Genomic DNA, 20,765 nt, shown 5'->3' with positions numbered 1-20,765 from the left:
AGAATTGGTACTTAGCAAAAGAGAATGTCCAAATGGCAAATAATCACGTGAAAAAGTGCTCAACCTCATGAGTCATCAAGAAAAGTCAAATTCCACCATGAGGTATCTCTGTACGTGCACCAGAATATCTATTGTAAGAATTCTAATAATATTCCAATTGTCAAGGATGTGAAGAACTGGGGAAAGGTATGCATTGCTGGTGGTCGTGAAAATTGGTACAATTAATCTGAGAAACTGGCAGAATCTACAGGAGATGAGCATAGACACACCATGACCTCACAATGCCACTCCTGCATACATGCCATGCAGAAATGCATGCATATGTGCACCAAGAGAAGGGTGCAAAATGTTCACTGCAACAATACTAATAACAGTCCAAATCTGGAAATAGCTCAGATGTTTATCAGTAGTAGAATGGATACATGAATTGTGGTATTTACATACAATAGAAGAGTTAGAAAAACTACAGATACTTGTAAAAGCATGGAAAAATATGGTAAATAACGTGTAAAGGGAACCAAGTCAAGCACAAAAGGATCATACTGCATGAATCCATTTAAAGTTCCAAACCAGACAACCTACTCTATTGTGAGTACGGATGGATACTTACGGTTAAACTATGAGTTGATTACTCTGAAAATCTGGATTGGAGGGCGGGACTTTTGGAGGACTGACAATAATGCATTTCATGATCTGACATCAGTGTTTGCCTTGTGATAATTCATCACACAATTTTGTCTGTGAACTTCTTTTCTGTACATGTGTTATCTTTCCCAGTATAAAGGGTTAAGACATTTGATTTGATGAGAAAGGGAGAGAATAAAGCAAGGAAGACATATTTTCCTTAGGGATAGGAAGGCCGGGAGGGGCCAGGAGACAAACTGCTTCCTTTGTCATTTTACAGGCTCAAATCAAAAAGGACAAGGGCCACTAGGGGAGGACTTGCTCTTTGGTGCCAAGATATCTGCCTTATTGTTTCAGATATCTTCGTTAGTTATGGGAAGGAAAATCTCTTTTTAACTTCCCTTTTGACAGAAAAATGCCTCTGTATTCTCTTAGGCTGTACTAGGTCTGGTAGTATTCTGCGCCTTTTATGTTGCATAATTCTTTATTTAGAATCATTTTTTTGTAAACCTCCTGGATACAAAAGCTAGTTTGTTTGTTGGCTTGCTTCAAAAATGTGAATGAGGGAATTCCATCATTCTTGGTATAGATCTTCAAGGTGTCTGGGAGTAAACTCAATATTAACGTCAATCTACAAGACAAAACTATTTAGGTTCTCATTCTTCAGAGATTTGTTTTTTTTCTTTTTGTCCCCAGTTACCACAGGTATAACAATTTTTACCCATGGAAGTTAGAGGAGGAGCATAAAGTCTGCAAATGGATACTCCCTGGATTTCCACTAAATGAGAAAATGCCCAGAGAGGGGAGACACGATTGAGATCTCATTTTAACCAATGAATACTCTTTCTTGAGGTTAAAAATTTATGCTGGGAAGTGGAATACTACTGGGCAATAGTATTTCCAGTGATTCCAAAGATACAGTTTCCACCTACCCTTTTCTCTGGCAAAAAAGACAGTCTGCTCCCTCTCTCTCTCTCTCTCTGTGTTTGTGTGTGTGTGTATGAGAGACAGAAAGAGAAAGAGTTGTTGAGAATAGAGAGGGGATAAACATTAGCCATTGATTCACTTTCCTGTTAGAATGCTCAAACTATATCATTTTCAGAAAGGAGCAATGGTTGCCTGCAGGACTTTTGGATGAAAATAGGAATGATTGATGATGATCATGATGATGAAAGTATACTTCTTTATGTCTTTAGCTCAAGTTATCTGCAAATACATGACTCTTTTTTATTTTGCTGGAATGACCTCAACATATCTATATGCTTTTACATTAAACTCTCTTAAAACCCACATACGGAATCCAGACCATACTCCAGGGAATTGGATGTGAATGAGGGCTTTGCCTGGCACACAGCATCAATATGTTAGCTATAATCATGATTAGTATTACTGATTTTATCCCTCAGGGGAACTACTGGGCTTAGCCATTGCATTGCATAACGTGTCCTACAGACCACACCCAACGTGTGACCCAGGCCAGTACTGCTCTTCATTGGGTCTTAATTTTGACATCAGAAAAATGAAGAACTTGGATTCTGTAAGCTCTTTGACTCAAAGATTTCCTGCCTCAGTGGAGTACTCCAGGTTTCTCACAGGCTGGGGGTGAGCAAACCCTGGGTGTCAGCAGTGGTTGGTGCCAAGGGCTGTGTGTGTGTGTGTGTGTGTGTGTGTGTGAACACACAGATATGGAGGAGGGGGTTTTGCCAGTTTCTTCAGGAGGCAGTGTTTGCCTTTCCCTGGGCAGAGGTTGAGAAGGTTAAGAAAACCTGGTGTAACAGATGCCAGGGACAAATGTTACCTAATTTGGTCAAAGAACAAAGAGTGTGTAAAATATGTGAAAATCCCAAACAGTGCAGTGGGATGGGGACACTTACAGGAAGAGCAGAAACAGAATTACTACCCAAGAATTCAGAGTAGGGTTGCCTTATCTCAGAGGGTGAGCCTAATGTAATTACCACTTCAAACAGTCTGGATGGTGAGGATAGAATCTTCTGGGTTGGAAGCTTGACTGCACTATTACTAGCCCTATTTGTACCAGGTACTCCATGACACTGAGCCCCAATTTCCTTAACTGTAAAATGGGGTAAACATCTAATTTATGAGGCTGTTGTGAGGTGCAGCAGTACTAGGCAGAGTGGGGACTCAGTAAATGAGAGCTACTTTTATCAGAAGAAAATTAATTTTTCTAATTCCCAAGATCACGTCAGGTTTACTCATACCTTACTAAGAATCCTCAAACGTCTCAGTAGTTTTCTACACCTACTGTACTCCCTGTTCCCCGTCCACCCTTTCCCCACGCCCGTGTGTTTAGCTGCGGAGTGGACGGAAGAAGAGGCACGTGGAGGAAAGACCGGGACAAACCTGGCCCCCTGGTCCCCTGGCCTCCAGGCACGGTGGGGCCTGTCATGGCGGCCCGGCGACAGCTTAGGTGATCTCAGACAGCAGAGCAGGAAGAATGAAAGGGTCTGGGGGTCAGGGCTGCCCAGACCCCTGCCCCGCCCGCGGTCGGCCAGGCTAGCCCTGCGCGAGCGCCGGCTCACACGGGTCCCACCTCCCGCGGCGCGGGCCCGCCCCGACCTCGGGCTCAGCCTCGCGCTCGGGCGCCCACCTGGGGAGGCGGCGGCCCGGACCTCGGGCGCCGGTAGCCAGGGCCCCGCGCGGGTGGCGCGGGCTCCGAGCCAGCGCCCCCCAGCGCCCCAGCGCCCCAGCCCCCGAGCGGGGCCCGCCCGGCGCCCTCCCCGCCCCCACTGCGCCTCGCCCCGCCGCCCGCGGCCCCCACCCACCGGCCGCTCCTCCCCTCTCCCCACCCTCCTCCTCCGCCCCCTCCCCTCCCCCGCCGCCTCGCCTACCGCCCGGCCGAGCGTCTGAGCCGCCCCGGCCCGGAGCGCAGGCGGCGAGGCCACCGCACCTGCAGCGTGCTCGGGCTGCCGAGCCGGCACCTCGCCTCCCGCCGCCCGACCTCCTTCTCCCCACGCGCCGGGTCTCCCATGACGCCCGAGCTCCCCGGCCGGCGACAATGACCACTTCCCTGCAAGATGGGCAGAGCGCCGCGGGTCGGGCGGCTGCCCGGGACTCGCCGCTGGCCGCCCAGGTGTGCGGCGCTGCCCAGGGGAGGGGCGACGCCCGCGACCTGGTGCCGGCACCCTGGCTGCACGCGCGGGCGCTCCTGCCCCCTCCGGACGGGACCCGCGGCTGTGCTGCAGACAGGTAGGCAGCCCTCGGAGGGCGCGGGGGAGTGTCCTGGGTTGGCAACCGGCGAGGGGGTGAGGAGGCGGTCCTAGGGGGCGAGCCATGTGCCCAGAGCTGGGCCAAGTTTGTGAAACTCTCTGAAGACAATTGCCTTTGAGCTGGCTCCTACCGGATCAGCAGGACATTGCGATCTCTCAGCGCCTTATAAATAGCATCACCGTTTCATTGAGAGCTTCGGATCTCTCTCGCCTCTGCCCGTCGGTGTGAACTGGGAGGCCGAGCTCCAGGCTGGCCAGCCCCCTTCCTTCTTGCTTCGTGGTCCTGCATTAAAAATAAAATCCTTTTCTTTCATATATTTAAAAAAATCATAGAATAAATGAGTTCACCTCCCACATAGAGTCTTACAGCGACCCTGGAGAGGCAAAGCACGGATTGACATTTGAGCAGTCTTGCTGTTCAGCAGGAAAGAATAGAGGCTTTAAAAGGTTTCCCAGTCTCCACAGCATTCAGCACTAAGTGCCTGTAGAGTTCACAATTTCGCACATACTTCAGGAAAGAAAAAGGCTGCAACAATACAAAAATCTGTAGTCCTTTATATTCATACATTTAAGTGGTGCTTTTTTTTTTTTTCTTCTTCAGATTTTCAAAGTGCTTCAACTTCACTGAAGTTAAAATTACTCTGCAGTGGACTAGAGTACATTAACACCAGCGAGTTCTATTCACTTAACCTTCTCAAAAACACTGCCTTGCAGTTTAGTATCTATAAGCACTTGAAAAATCAACAGACTGTGTGTGGGCAACATTGTGAATGAAATTTGAAGTGCGATGAACCACAGCTATAATTAATAAACCATAACTTCCAAAAGTGATTAGTAAAATAGCATAGGGATGAATTCAGTAAATGTTTATAGACTTCGTCAATTTAGTGGATGCAAAACAATGTCTAGCTCCTCAGGATGATTTTTGCATCAATAATTCTGTAGTCTGTATTTCAGCTTCAGGAAAATTATCAGAAGTGCTGGAAATGGGGTTTCCAGGCCTGGTGATTTTTTTTTTAAAGGCCCCGAAAAAAGGAATACAAAAGAAGATTGATTTATATCAATTAACTAACTTATTTTGACCCATAGAAAGTACACCACAGACCTTTGCCATATACTTTATATAATATTAGTGTTGTCACAGAGTGGTGCATGCTGGCCTTAACTTTTTAATCCTGACAGCAATTATATTTTACATTCTGTTTTATGTAAATTATATTCTATGTTCTCTTGGGTGTAGGAGAAAAAAGAAAGATCTTGATGTTCTGGAAATGCCATCTATTCCAAACCCTTTTCCTGAGCTATGCTGCTCTCCATTTACATCTGTGTTGTCAGCAGGCCTGTTTCCCAAAGCAAATTCAAGGAAAAAACAGGTATGCATTTAAAAGTGTTCTAATTCAAAAATCTTAGGAGTTCTACGTCCATTTAGTCTTTAAGATACTCTTACACTATTAACAAAGTACTAGCATGGCCTATGTTAAATAACTCTATTGACTGATACAGTTCGTAGCCATTAGTTTCCTTCAGGGTCTCAGTTTTCACATCTGTACAATGGGAACTTTAAAACTTACATGTCAGGCTTTTGGGATGGGTTAAATGAAAGAATATATGTAAAGTACAGAGCCTGGGAGCTATTATTATTCACATTGTAGGTGGGAGAGTTATATATGATAACAGCTGAACGATTTTAAGTCAGAAATTGGAAGGGCTGGCAGTGGTGTTGTGGTGAGAAGGGGATTGACTGGTTCTTTTAATACCTTCTTTAATCTTTCACGTTTTCAACCCAAGCCAACTTTATTTACTAAAGGAAAGTGATAATGGTGAACTGTGGTGAAAGGTAATAGGAGTTTTGGACTCCGCAGGTTTTCTTTCAGCGAATTCCTCAGTTTGGAGGCTACTGGCTGCAGAAGGCAGATGACTTGTAAGTGATGATTAGCTTATGAACTTAATTTTTATGATTTTCTTTCTTTTCAAGTTTCTATTTTGGGGCTGACTTGAGCAAATTAGACATCAAGGACCAAGCAACTATGGGGAGATCCAAAACAATTATACATTTTTTGAAAAAAAAATTAGTGTATCCTAGGATAATCCCATCTCTTTGAATATGCTTTCTCCCAATTTATTTTTTATTTTTTTTATTTTTTATTTTTTTCTCCCAATTTTAAATCAACAAAACAAAGAGAAGCTTCACTATGCAAAATGTACCTTGTTCTTGCAAGGGTAGACGCAATAAATTTAAATAGTCAGATGCTTGCAGCAAGGAGAGGGATAATGAACAGAGAGGAGAAGACAGTCAATTATTTTCCCGCATCTGTTGTTCTCTTTCGTTTTTCCAGCACTTTTACTACCTGTGATGGGTTCAATAATGTGTGTTTATAGTTTTAGGAATGAAGGAAATGCCCCACGAAATAGATGAATTCTTGATAACATACAGTAATAATAGAGACAGTAGAGAAGCATTCCATGGGACGTTGTATTTTGATGGATGTCTGGTATAATAAGGCTTATATACTTGTTTTTTGGGGGGGAGGGAGGGGGTTGCAGTTTAATTGGTACATGTGCTTTTTGGATAAGGATTGGAGAAAGTGGGAGTAAATATTCCCGGAGCAGAGGTATGTTCTGAATTAGAGTCTTTGATGGGGGAGGCAAGTCCTTCAGTATGTGGGACTGAGACTTTGGATGGGGAGATGATCAAGGAGGAGACTCTTTCAAGAGCTGTAAAGACAGAGCCCAAGGAAAAAACAGCCCTGCTGAAATGTCTGGGCCTTTTAAGAGCTTGGCTTTGGGGTTAAGATGTAAGATGGGAATGTAGATGATAGATTTGTCTGTGCGTCATGGTGGTGGAAAAAATCGATTCTGGACTGTCCCTATGATCCAGAATGGGAAAAGGAAATATCTGATGATGGCATAATAGGCATTTGGGGAATTTAATACATTGTTTCCCTATTTATGGAGGGCCTGCTATGTTCCTTGCACCATCCTAGGCGCTGAGGCACTGAGCTGGGCAAAAATGCCACTCGAAGGGTGTTTATCAAGGTGGGGCTTTGATTCGGGGTTGGGTTAAGACTTAGGAGTTGAACAGAGGAAGGAGAGAGGACGGGGTCTACTCCGACTTTAATTTTGTGAATGAGCACTGGGAGAATGCCTCATCTACCGGATGTGTCCAAGGGGCAGCGTTTGTTTTGAATAGGGAGAGAATGTTTTATGCTTAAGTTAATAGAGGGGGAAAAATGAGAAAGAGAGTGGGTGTGAATGTCAGGGTCAAGTAAAAGTTGTGGCCTAAGTATGGGTAGTCCTCATCTTAGAGTAAGACGCCTGATCTTGGGGAATAACATTTCTTCAGATCAGGTTCAGCAAATCGGCAACATGGGAGAAGGGTGCTATGCTACCCTTGACTCTGACCGGTTTCCTGCTTCGGCCTTGGGTCCTGTTTCCACGGTGACCTTTTCAGAGAGCACTGCGCCCACACAGACAGCTGTGCTGTTGCAGGAGCAGAGTTCTGGCCTGACTCCTGGAGACCAGTCCCAAAGGGGTGTTTCCACCTGAGAAGTGCCCTTCCTGCTCCTGCTCTCTTCCGTGGCCCGAAGGTTGGGGGTCCCCATGAAGAGAAGGTTATCTCAGAGTTGGGGAAGAGGAACGTTCCTTTTTGCATTCTTTTAGTTCCCTTTTCCCCACCTGGACTTTGCATTTAGAACTGATCCTTTGTTTTTATTCCTTTGTATATGCTCAGTTCTTTGGAATGAGGGAGGTTTTGGGAACAGATGACTCTGTCAGTAATTCTCCCAAGCTCAGTCTTTGTGACACAGATTACCCTTTTACAAGATGATATTTCAGGCCCAATTATCTCTGACCTTTGGTTGAGATGAGGTAGATGACTATATGTGCTAGGTTTCTATTGACTATTATTTATGACTGAAACATTATAGGATACGATGTCTCATTTCTTTATAGTCTCTCTTTCATTTGTTTTGTTTAACCGTTCCAGTCATTTTAGCAATTCTTTTCTCCCCATAGAAAAAGTGAAGAATTGCACTTGTTACTTATAAATAAATGACCAGAAAGTTTGAAAGAGTCCAGACTGGAAACGTTAAATTTCATGTGGCCTTTCAAAACCACAGTCAAAAATCATTTTACAGGCCGTAATTTTTTTTTTTTTTTTTTTACAATTTGAGATGTCTTCATAATGCATGAGTGGTAAAATGCATTGAAGCCACAAATAGGATATGCTTTATCTCTTTTTGCAAATAAAATGTCTCAAAGTATACAATACTGTATGCTTTCAGTATTTTTATTTTAAAATAAGAACTAGATTGAGATAAAATCTGGATACTTTATTCCCTCTCCCCACTTTTTTTTAATAGTACTGGCCAGATATATTTTTTAAGCATATTTCTTTGTGTTTATCAATGAAGCAGATTTAAAGTGTATGTTCCATATACATGGTTCAGAAAAGTTACCTGCAATTTAAATTTTATATGAAAAGTGACTTAACCTATGAATTAGGTGTCTTACTTTTTTTTCTGTTTCTGATTGAAATTTACCAGGAAATCATGCTTTAGCACTTATTGTTTGAAGAAAGGGAAAGAATAAGATATATTTAGCCCTTGCAAAAGAATCAGTTCTTTTCTCGAGTTTGTCTCCCCCCAGGTTATTTTTGTGCTTGGACTCAATTTGTGTAGTAGCTCTGCTTAATTGCTTTCCAGGATTTATGTAGGATAACTAATTCAAAATAAAGCTACTGAAGATTTTCAAGATAAAAAATCACCTATGAAAAACAGTGTGTCATGGAATGTGCAAGCTGGAAGAGATCTTTGAGATCATCTAGGTGAAGCATTCTTCTTTTACAGACGACTAAGCTGAGGCTAAGAAATGCTATGTGGCTGATGGTGTCACAGCTAGGACCTGAAAATTGGATTTCTTCTTCTTTATTTTTTTTTAATTTAAAAAATTTTTATTAAAAATTATTTTTAAATTGAGATATATAAAGTGATATATAACATTATATTAATTTCAGGTGTACAAGATAATGATTTGATATTTGTACATATTCTGAAATGATCACAATTAGTCTAGTTAACATCTATCCATACATAGTTACAAATTTTTTTTTCTGGTGATGAGAACTTTTAAGATCTACTCTTTTAGCAACTTTCAAATATACAATACAGTATTATTAACTATAGTCACCATGCTGTGCATTACATCCTCATGACTTATTTATTTTAACATCTTTACTTGTTTACAAGTAAAGTATAATTGCTTTACAATGTTGTGTTAGTTTCTGCTGTATAACAAAGTGAATCAGCCATATGTATACATATATCCCCATATCTCCTCCCTCTTGCGTCTCCCTCCCACCCTCCCTATCCCAACCCTCTAGGTGGTCACAAAGCACCGAGCTGATCTCCCTGTGCTATGCGGCTGCTTCCCACTAGCTATCTATTTTATGTTTGGTAGTATATATATGTCCATGCCACTCTCTCACTTTGTCCCAGCTTACCCTTCCCCCTCTCCATGTCCTCAAGTCCATTCTCTACTTCTGTGTCTTTATTCCTGTCCTAGCCCTAGGTTCTTCAGAACCATTTTTGTTTTTTTTTTAGATTCCATATATATGTGTCAGCATACAGTATTTGTTTTTCTCTTTCTGACTTACTTCACTCTGTACAACAGACTCCAGGTCCATCCACCTCACTACAAGTAACTCAGTTTTGTTTCTTTTTATGGCATATTCCATTGTATATATGTGCCACATCTTCTTTATCCATTTATCTGTCAGTGGACACTTAGGTTGCTTCCATGTCCTGGCTATTGTAAATAGAGCTGCAATGAACATTGTGGTACTTGACTCTTTTTGAATTATGGTTTTCTTAGGGTGTATGCCCAGTAGTGGGATTGCTGGGTCATATGGTAGTTCTACTTTTAGCTTGTTAAGGAACCTCCATACTGTTCTCCATAGTGGCTGTATCAATTTACATTCCCACCAACAGTGCAAGAGGGTTCCCTTTTCTCCACACCCTCTCCAGCATTTATTGTTTGTAGATTTTTTGATGATGGCTATTCTGACTGGCATGAGGTTATACATCATTGTAGTTTTGATTTGCATTTCTGTAATGATTAATGATGTTGAGCATCCTTTCATTTGTTTGTTGGCAATCTGTATATCTTCTGTGGAGAAATGTCTATTTAGGTCTTCTGCCCAGTTTTGGATTGGGTTGTTTGTTTTTTTGATTACAAGCTGCATGAGCTGCTTGTAAATTTTGGAGATTAATCCTTTGTCAGTTGCTTCATTTGCAAATACTTTCTCCCATTCTGAGGGTTGTCTTTTCGTCTTGTTTATGGTTTCCTTTGCTGTGCAAAAGCTTTTAAGTTTCATTATGTCCCATTTGTTTATTTTTGTTTTATTTCCATTTCTCTAGGAGGTGGGTCAAAAAGGATCTTGCTGTGATTTATGTCATAGAATGTTCTGCCTATGTTTTCCTCTCAGAGTTTTATAGTGTCTGGTCTTACATTTAGATCTTTAATCCATTTTGAGTTTATTTTTGTGTATGGTGTTGGGGAGTGTTCTAATTTCAGTCTTTTACATGTAGCTGTCCAGTTTTCCCAGCACCACTTATTGAAGAGGCTGTCTTTTCTCCATTGTGTAATCTTGCCTCCTGTATCAAAAATAGGGTGACCATGTGTGCTTGGGTTTATCTCTGGGCTTTCTATCCTGTTCCATTGATCAATACTTCTGTTTTTGTGCCAGTACCATATTGTCTTGATTACTGTAGCTTTGTAGTATAGTCTGAAGTCCAGGAGCCTAATTCCTCCAACTCCATTTTTCTTTCTCAAGATTGCTTTGGCTATTCAGGGTCTTTTGTGTTTCCATACAAATTGTGAAATTTATTGTTCTAGTTCTGTGAAAAATGCCATTGGTAGTTCGATAGGGATTGCATTGAATCTGTAGACTGCTTTGGGTAGTATAGTCACTTTCACAATATGATTCTTCCAATCTGAGAACATGGTATATCTCTCCATCTGTTTGTATCATCTTTAATTTCTTTCATCAGTGTCTTATAGTTTTCTGCATACAGGTCTTTTTTCTCCTTAGGTAGGTTTATTCCTAGGTATTTTATTCTTTTTGTTGCAGTGGTAAATGGTAGTGTTTCCTTAATTTCTCTTTCAGAGTTTTCATCATTAGTGTATAGGAATGCAAGAGATTTCTGTGTGTTAATTTCATATCCTGTTACTTTACCAAATATGTTGATTAGCTCTAGTAGTTTTCTGGTAGCATCTTTAGGATTCTCTATGTATAGTATCATGTCATCTGCAAACAGTGACAGCTTTACTTCTTTTCCGATTTGGATTCCTTTTATTTCTTTTCCTTCTTTGATTGCTGTGGCTAAAACTTCTAAAACTACGTTGAATAATAGTGGTGAGAGTGGACAACCTTGTCATGTTCCTGATCTTAGTGGAAATAGTTTCAGTTTTTCACCATTGAGAACGATGCTGGCTGTGGGTTTGTCATATATGGCCTTTATTATGTTGAGGTATGAAAATTGGATTTCTTGAGGCTTTGACAGCCCTTTTTTAGGAAGATACAATTTCCACAGAAATTGAGAACCATAAGAGTAGCACAGTAATAAACCTATATCAATTGTTGTTAGTTACAACTCTGCCCATAATACAAAAGCAGAGGCAACAAACGCCATTTGATAATTTCCACCTAAGGACCTGGATTCCTTTTTTTTTTTTTTCCTTCCTCAAATATAACTGTCTCTTTGTGCTTTTTTCCTCTAGCTTTCTTCTATCTTCTCCCTAAAATTGATATGAAAAATCTATCAAATAATTGATCTATCAACAAGTAAGGTTTATTAGTATTATTAATAACCAGATTTTGTGTGCAGTTTACAGTCCACAGTCACACTAAAGCCAGGAAGTGGGTCTGTCATCCACATTTTAAGATTTTGTTTTTTAAAGTACATAAACAGGAAGTGATTTGCCCATGCTTCCACAGTTTAGATAAAGGAAGATCAAAAAGAATGTCATTTCTGAATGTGTTTGCCCCTCACCACACTGTTTTTGGTTTATTCCGTATTGAGTTAAACCTTTTTGTATAGCTCAGGAAAATAAAAACTATCTTCCAAATAATTAAGAAATTATTTTCCACAGGCTCTGCCTTTGATTTCGTTTTCATCTCACATGTCAGGTACTATCAAAAAATAAGTTCATCTCTGTCCCCAAATTAAACGGCCTCTGATGTCATTCCTTCATGATGTCAGTAATGATCTTAATTTGTACGGTGCGAAACTTGTATGCGTGGTTCTTGTGTGGCTGCTGCATTATCCAAACTCAAATACTCATTTCTCCAATATACACAGAAGTAGAAAGCAATGAACTATGCCCCCATATTCTCGTTTTACGGATTCAGCAGTTATCAAGATTTTGTCTCATTTACTTCATCTATTCCTTTTTGAAATTTTTATTGTATTTGTTGAAGTACAATAAATAAATTACTAAAATGTAAAACCTGGACCTCCTGTCACTGAATCCCTACCTAGTTTTGTATGCATTGCTGAAAAGTACATGTTTTCATTTAACCAACATGCCATTATTCCCTAACAAAAATAAAAATTCCTTGGTATCATTTAAAATCATTCATAATCAAATTCTCTTAGTTGGAATGATACATGAAATCCTCAAATTACAAGCTGGTTATGTTTCAAAATCTTTAAATTAGGTCTTTGGCAATTTAAATTTATGGAAACAGCGTATCAATTGTATATAGGTCCCCTAGGCCATTTTACAAAATCCTATATAATGTAAAATGAAACGTAAATTTCATATATTTGCAGAAAATATAACAGACACTTTCTCCATTCTCTCTCTTTTGTTTTCCCATAAAAACAGCACATAGTCTCTGCTTCTTTTTCTAAATCCACTTCATCCTCTGACATTTCTCTACAGTCTTGCTTGTCTTGATTGCATGTCACTGCATGTGGCCCCCAGTGGCCACCCCTATTGGAATAAATATTTCCTCCTATTACTGGTTTAGCATGTGGTAACTGACGGGAATCTATCTTTGGAGAGAGCTGTTAGCCCAGTGTGTTCCACTCTTATTCAGTCAGCTGTGGCCAAGGGGACACAGGGACCTGGACCGTTGTTCACTCAGCAAGGGTTATGGAACAAATTCTGTGAGTAGGAAGTGCGAGTTCAGTAGGTATGATGTATGGAGGTGGGAGGAAACAATGGACAACTAGTGCCCTAGGGAAAAAAAGCTCAAGCAAAAAACAGTTGACACACAAACAAATTCTTATAATATATGAATGATACATGGCAACCCACTGATTAATTTGGCTGACTTAGCCTCCACAGTTCACAGTATCCAACTCCTTTGCCTCAAATCATTTAATTCACGTGAAGGGCATTTATTTGACAGTGGTTTCAGTTGATGCCACCCTTCAGTGATGGTCATATTCCCTGGTCCTTGTCCTGAGCTTGCATCTTATTGAGGTCCCTTGGCCTCTGATGACAGGAGCTATCAACTCAGGATCCTCCCTACTTCATGCTAGTTACCTTTGTCTGTAACAGAAGACAACTGTCTCTTCCTATTTTAAAACTTAAATCGCCTAGCAGATCTTCTGCTCGTCAAGGTTTTATTTCCAGTTTGAAGGTTGCCTCTAATTTTTAGTTAATTTGCAGGATACACTTGCAGTCCAACCTTTATCTGCAACATGACTTTTATTTTTTACTTCTTTGAAAGCTCAGCTTCTGGTTTGTTTTTCTCTAGGGACATATATTATGTTCTATCAGGAGAAGGAAAATTGGAGTCATTCATGGTTCAATATAAATGTGGATCTTAATATAAAAAAGCTTTCTGCAGTTTTATGGTTGTTGCTTTGAATCATGTCAGCTTATATGGAATAGTAATAAACTCCATTGTATAAGTATGCACTGATTTGAGTGAGGATAAGCAGACTTGGGAATTGTCCTTTTGGTACTCTAGGTAAGGGATGGCTCAATGGAGAACCTAGGAAATGGCCACAAGTCTTTGCTAAGGAAAGGGAGCAGAAGGGAAGCTTCCAGAATCAGTTTAGAAGACAAATGGGTGAGCTGACATAGGGAGAGCATCTTTTACTTCTTGTCCTTCCCTTTGGTTCCACTCACTGAGTAGTTTTCAAAGCCACAGAGAAAATAAACACAAATAGGAGGATTAACATTCTTAACTAGTTTACAAATGCTTCTGTCTATTCCAAAAGATCCTTTTTAAGTTGGCTGTTGATTCACATGTATTTTTCCATAGATGTAATGTTAGATGTGGTGGTTATGTTGTTAAGGCAGGCAGTAAAAGTTTTTTTAACCCACAATAGCTCCCCTAGATGGTAGATTTACAACATCCTGTGCACCCGTTTTTAATACAGTTTCTATGGAAAGATGTGGGGCCATATGATGTAATTGAAAGATATTGGACTAGGAATCCACAAACCTAGTTTTTAATATGGTCCTGCTGCTGCTGAGTGATGTGATATGAGCCTATTAACCACACTTTCTGGGCCTGAGAGTGCTACAATTTTATTCTATTCCTAAAGCAAGTGATTCTAATGGCTCTTGAAGTACTAATGATTTCATAGTAGACGGGAGGCTTTTTTGGTCCCATTGGCCCCAGCAGTTCCCTCTCAGTCTTTGTTCAGATCTTCTCATGTGGTTACCACACCTCCTTTGATGAAGAGAACATTTGGGTGCCATGGGGCAAGGTGCACAGGAGCCACCTTTATGGAGATGATGTGGGCAGGAAGGGGCTAATTAAACTTGAAATTGTGCATCAAAGTCTAGGTCCAAATAATAGAGAGTCAGAAAAAGTATTGTATCTGGGAGGGGCCAGGTTGGGTGGTGAAACTGTATTTAAACTTAGAAATAAGGGTATGAGATTAGATATGAACATTGGAGGCTGGCATAGGTTCAGTATGCACCTGGTTGTGCTTGGCTTAAAGGGTTTGAGGTAGGCATAACTTCTAAGACCTTCTCTAAACAACTCTTGCTCAAGTCATGCATTTGATCACTCAAGTCATCCACTTGATCACTCAAGCCAAAACCAAGGAGTCCTCTTTCTGGCCTTCTGTCAAGTACTGCTACATCTTTCATCACAATATACTTGAATCCATAAACTTCTCTCCGTCTCCACTGCTACCATCCCAACTTGAGCTACTGTCTTCTGACATCGAGGCACCTTATAAATGGCCTCCTTGCTTCTATTGATACTTCAGCTTATTTTGGTCCATTTTCCATACACTTGTTAGAAATGCACTTTTAGAAATGTAGATCACATTATCTCACTCTCTAGTTGAAAACTTTTTGATAGCTTAGGATAAAATTCAAAATTCTACCTTGGCCTACAGGATTCTATGTGGTTTGGCTTCTGTCTATGTCTTAAACTGTACTTGCATTCTACTCTTTATTCGTTATACTCCAGCCACAGTAGAGGGACAGTCCTACCTGAATGTGAACTTGGCAAGCTTTTTTCTACCTCAGAGCCTTGAGCTTGGCTGTTTCCTCCATCTGGAACCTTTTTTCCTGGTTCTTTACAAAGCTGACTCTTTATTCTTTAGATATCAGCATAAGATCATCTCATCAAGGAGGCCTTTTTTGACTAAAGTATCCCTCTACACCTTTTTTTTTTTCCCCATCCTATCACATTTCCTAGTATATTTCCTTGGTTGTACTTACCATAATCTGAATGGTCTCATTTATTTATTTGCTCTAATTACTGTTTTTCTTTCCAAATAAAGTGCTTTGGTTTTGTTGTTCTTGGGTTCTTTCCTTAAAAGAATTAATGAGTAAATGGATTAATGAAGATAAGAAGTTAAAACCAATTTAACAAATTATATTATTTATTTATTTATTTATTTTTGGCTGTGTTGGGTCTTTGTTTCTGTGCGAGGGCTTTCTCTAGTTGTGGCAAGCGGGGGCCACTCTTCATCGTGGTGCGCGGGCCTCTCACTGTCTCGGCCTCTCTTGTTGCGGAGCACAGGCTCCAGACGTGCAGGCTCAGTAGTTGTGGCTCACGGGCCTAGTTGCTCCGCAGCATGTGGGATCTTCCCAGACCAGGGCTCGAACCCGTGTCCCCTGCATTAGCAGGCAGATTCTCAACCACTGTGCCACCAGGGAAGCCAACAAATTATATTTTGACATATTTATTCTAATCATGATTAATCATCTTCGTCCTCTTCATCAAATTTTAAAATGTATTTCTAATTTTGTTAACAGATTCTATTAACAAAAACAAAGTTATATACTAGGCTCCTGGACCAGTGAGATTTTAGCAGTATATGTCTTTTGCTTTCATTACACGCATAGGAAATTTTGATTATGTGTAATGACATTAACGGATATATTTCTGATTTTAATCATTATTCTTATCTAATGGAATTGTAAGTGAAAAGTACATGGTGAATTGTTATACTTCCAGCTTATAGTGTTAAAAACCCACACATTTAGGAAAAATTAAGTGGAATATCAATTGGGTTTATAATACGGGTCTCTTAGAGCAAGGAGTAGATGTTAGCAAATGTTTTAATTGTTACCTGTTAATGTCATTGGTAAATGATTTAGGCCAGTGCTCATGCTGTAGAAATGGGGAGACATATACACCATGGATATACATGAAGACTTTCCAAGAGATTTACAAACTCAAAGATTTAAGATAACCAGCTTTCAAATCCTCATCTTCCATTTGTACTTTTTCCTAAAACCCACCTGTGTTCACAGTAACCTTCTCACTTGGTGCATTACCCCGGGGCATGTAAACCTCTAGGGCGTCACACACAGGGAAAGCTTCCTTTAATGATTAATCAAAGTACCATGAATCAGAAGGGGTTCCTGTCTTTTTATGCCTTATATTTCTGTTAAGGGAAGACATAGTTAGAAATAAGGATTTTGGCTAGTGTTGAAACATTCTAAATTCAGATATATGATGATGTGATGGGAGTATGACAGTTTTCATTTTTCAATTTTCATTTACTGACTTCAGTTCTTCCCTCTACTGACTGTTGTCAAACATATATAGCCTTTGAGGGAGAGTTTCCTAAGAACAAAGCAAATAGCGCACCAGTGGGAAATACTGAATGCTGAAAATGGCCTTTTGTGATGTCTTTTCCACTATTCTCACCACTTGAGACATATCCATAGCTGAAAAAAAAATGTGCCTACAAACATCTGATGTTATATATAGGTTAGTGCTGTGGGTGAGGGAAGTTCTCTGGGAAGCCGACTTGGAGCCTAGGTTTGCCTGCAAAAAGTTTACTGGGGCTCAGAGCCCTTGGAAACAATGCCTGTGGGATGGACACAGGGACAAGTTGGGCTGCAGTGCAGTCACAAGAGAGGCATCAGCTGATCCCCTAGGAGCTCAAGCTGGGATGGTCTTACAGAATTGTTCAGAATTAGGGCTCAGAGGCTGCCTGCAAGGACTTGATCTTGGGCATGGTGGCTCTCTTCAGCTGAGAGCAATGGCAGGCAGGGAGGACTTAGCTGGGTCTTAGTGGCTGACACACTAACAGCAGGGAGAATTAGCGCTTCACTCCTGAAGGGGGCAGGCTTGGACGGTGTGCTGCAGCATCTACAATAGTAGTTCGGATTATTTTAAATGTAACAGAAATCCTGTTTGAGACTACCAAATTTTTGAAGATAAATTGGATAAAACTCAAGGATATAATTTGTACATAATTTCTTTCAGATTTTGTGTCTTAATATTGTCCTATTTTATCAAATCATATAATGAAATATTAATTCCAGTCAGTTCCCATCCTATTTTATCATAAAATATGTTAATATTTTCCACTTTCTATTAATAAAATATACTAGCTGCTAGACTAATTTTTAAGAGTATATACCATTTGCTTTCATTAAAACCATAAGAAAATTTTATCATGATGAATACTACAATTAATGAAGCTGTTTCTAATTTTATACTTAATTGTTAAAAATTACATCCAAAAGCTGAAAACCAAGGTAGAAATGTACCCTCACACAATTGCCAAAGGAACTCCATGGCCTTCCTAGCACTTTGTCATACTCCTCAGAACTCTTAATTCTGTACTATTGTAATTTTGAGAGCTTTCAGCTATTTCTTTTAAAAGCTGTATTCCATAATGAATTTTTAGTGGTCTTTAAAATATTTTTTCTCAGAATGCATATTGATAACTCTGTTTGAATTGAAAAGTAAAGTTGGACTCTATTTGATAGAACATTAATCTGATTTGGCTGATTGATTTGAGAGTGAGGACTAACTTTTCCAATTATATGGTTGACATTTTTCTTAAACTGAATGAACTAAATTTACAGTCCTAAACTTTTTTTTTAATGTTTAACTTAGAAGGATTTAAAAAATTATTTTTATTGAAGTATAGTTGATTTACAATGTTGCGTTAGTTTCTGGTGAACAGCAAAGTGATTCAGTTTGCTATATATGTATATTCTTTTTCATATTCTTTTCCATTATGGTTTATTACAGGATATTGAATATATAGTAGTTTGTACCTGCTAATCCCAAACTCCTAATTTATCCCTCCCCTATTCCCTTTTCCCTTTGGTAACTATAAGTTTGTTTCTATGTCTGTGAGTCTGTTTCTGTTTTGTAGATAAGTTCATTTGTATCGTATTTTAGATTCCACATGTAAGTGATATCATATGATATTTGTCTTTCTATATCTGGCTTACTTCACTTAGTATGATAATCTCTAGGTCCGCCCATGTTGCTGCAAATGGCATTATTTCATTCTTTTTATGGCTGAGTAATATTCCATGTCTATATACATATCACATCTTCTTTATCCATTCATCTGTTGCTTGCTTCCATGTCTTGGCTACTGTAGATAGTATACATCCCTAAACTTTTGATGAAAATACATTTAAAGCACATTATAAGACAAAAGCATTTTATTAAAAAAATTGGAAATAATGCAAAAGCCTCTTCAGTATGTTGGTTTGGCCAAAGTGTGATAAAATGAACACTTTTCCCTCATATTTTTCTGAGTGTTTTACTTTGAACAAAATATATTTAAGTGAAAGAGTACCATATCGTTAGTGGTAAAGACTTGTTGATAAATTGTCCAGAAACTGAGAAAATGAATGAATACGATTGGGTGACAAATCTTTTCCAAGTCAGGTGGTTTACATTCATTGTTTTCAGTTACATTATAAGACACCTTAGTTGATTTACTGGATGATGGATCATTAAAAACTATTTTTAGCTCAGATGGAGTTCAAAGATTGACATTGCCTTCTACTACCTCTGCACTCTTTTCTCCCTTACTCAGCTTAGTTTTTCTCTCTAGCACTTACTGTAATCTGGCATATTACATGTTCACACATGTATCTGTTTATTCTCCCATTGCCTTTTTGCACTAGAACATGAGCCCTGTGACGGCAGGGACTTTGTTTTATATACTACTCAATTTCCAGCAGATAGAGAAATGCCTGGCATTTAATAGGCCCTCAGTAAATTTTGCTGAATGAAAGAATAAATGAATGAATTAATGCATGGGGAAGGAGCAGAGGAAGTCGTTATTATTAAGGGAAGGAGTGAGGGAGTATTTGAGAATGTACTGATAGTTTAATATAAATGATAAAGAGTTTGGAAGGAAACTTAGGAATGTGAATTTAGTTTAGTTACTGGGAGAAGTCTGATATTGTTAGATGTTAAAAGAGATCCTCATCAGGATAAACATTTGAGTATCGATTTACCACTATTAGCACATTCTAAATTTGGATAACCCCTGCTTAGAATAAATACTGTTCTTTGCCTCTTTGGTCTCCTTATAAGCATTTTCAGTCTTAGCAGCCCAGGAGTGCCAGTTAAAAAGCATGCATGCTTTATGGGACTAAGTCCAGTAAAAGCTTTTCAATCAACCCACATTCACAGTGGAAGATTACTTTCACTCTTGGGAAGGATGACACATGCGTGTGAAGCCAGTATTCAGATGAAAGGGGTACTTTGATATTATTTAACTGTGTATTGGCAAGACTTGGGCCAGTATCTAGTTTCTCTTTAGAGACATTTTGCATTATATTACAGTACTCCTACTGTGCTGTGCCAGGGAAATTAAGATCAGCTGGAACACTCTGTAGGTCATTGGCTTAGACTCTTAGGGCACTGGGAACTTGATGTTTTGTTTTCATGACCTCATTTAGGCTGAACCTGTCTTTGTCTCAAAGGCATAAGGGCCCCTTTACCAAACCATGTCTGTACCTTGGGACATGTATGGGAAAGGTTTAGAGAAAAGTGATTTGAAAGTATTGGGTCAACCTCCATGTAAAGAGTACTTGATAAATTAGGACTCTTTAGTCAAGAAAGATGAGGAGGTGGTATAATTAAAGTCCCCTCAACATGGATGTAGCCATCCAATTCCATGAAATCTGAAACATACTTTGAAGGTTAAAGAAGATAGTTTTAAGAAAAATGAAAGGAAGAAATGTTTACAGGTCATGTTGCAGTTCACGGGCCTTGTGCTCTGGCAGATGCTTTCTGCAGAGATTTCCAGAGGACGTCACTCTTGTGGAATGAAACACCTCCTCCATGTTTCTCAAAGTGGGAGTATATGCCGTGTATATGCATATGGGGTGTGTGAGGATTGTGGGAGGGCCATACGGGAAGTTGCATGATAAACATGGAACACTTTTCTAGAACAATAATTTTAATTGAAAATAGGAGAAAACAGTTTTAGATTAAAATAAACATTCCTGTTTTTATGAATAGAATGCATAATTTACATGGATTTTTAAGAACAAATTATATACCTTAGAGTTATTGCCTACCCTGAGATGGCAAGGGCTGTGTAATGACTTTCTTTTGCATTTTTGGTAGTTCTGATGGAAAAATTTGAGAAACACTAGTGTGGTTTTCAGGTCTGCAGTAAGTGGCTTTTTGGGATTCTCAGGAGG

At 39.6% G+C, this 20,765-nt stretch overlaps 1 protein-coding gene across 3 annotated transcripts in view; it reads left to right on the top strand.

Moving 5' to 3' along the window:
- GRB14 (growth factor receptor bound protein 14) overlaps positions 1-20,765 on the top strand; it is a 178,101-nt gene that overhangs the window by 48,676 nt on the left and 108,660 nt on the right. The window contains exons 1-2 of one of the 3 annotated variants that reach the window (XM_007183189.3): positions 3,482-3,831; positions 5,092-5,224. The exons of 1 other annotated variant lie outside the window; for it this stretch is intronic. In XM_007183189.3, the coding sequence (XP_007183251.2) occupies positions 3,641-3,831; positions 5,092-5,224 (324 nt within the window). In that variant the 5' untranslated portion in view covers positions 3,482-3,640. Of the gene's footprint in view, positions 1-3,481; positions 3,832-5,091; positions 5,225-20,765 lie in introns of those variants that run through there. One more of the 3 variants, XM_007183190.1, reaches the window with a different exon arrangement.

The sequence above is a fragment of the Balaenoptera acutorostrata genome, chromosome 8 (genome assembly GCF_949987535.1).
Source record: "Balaenoptera acutorostrata chromosome 8, mBalAcu1.1, whole genome shotgun sequence".
NCBI lineage: Eukaryota > Metazoa > Chordata > Mammalia > Artiodactyla > Balaenopteridae > Balaenoptera > Balaenoptera acutorostrata.
Note: the sequence above shows the minus strand (reverse complement) of the source record. Positions and strands in the feature narration are given on the sequence as shown.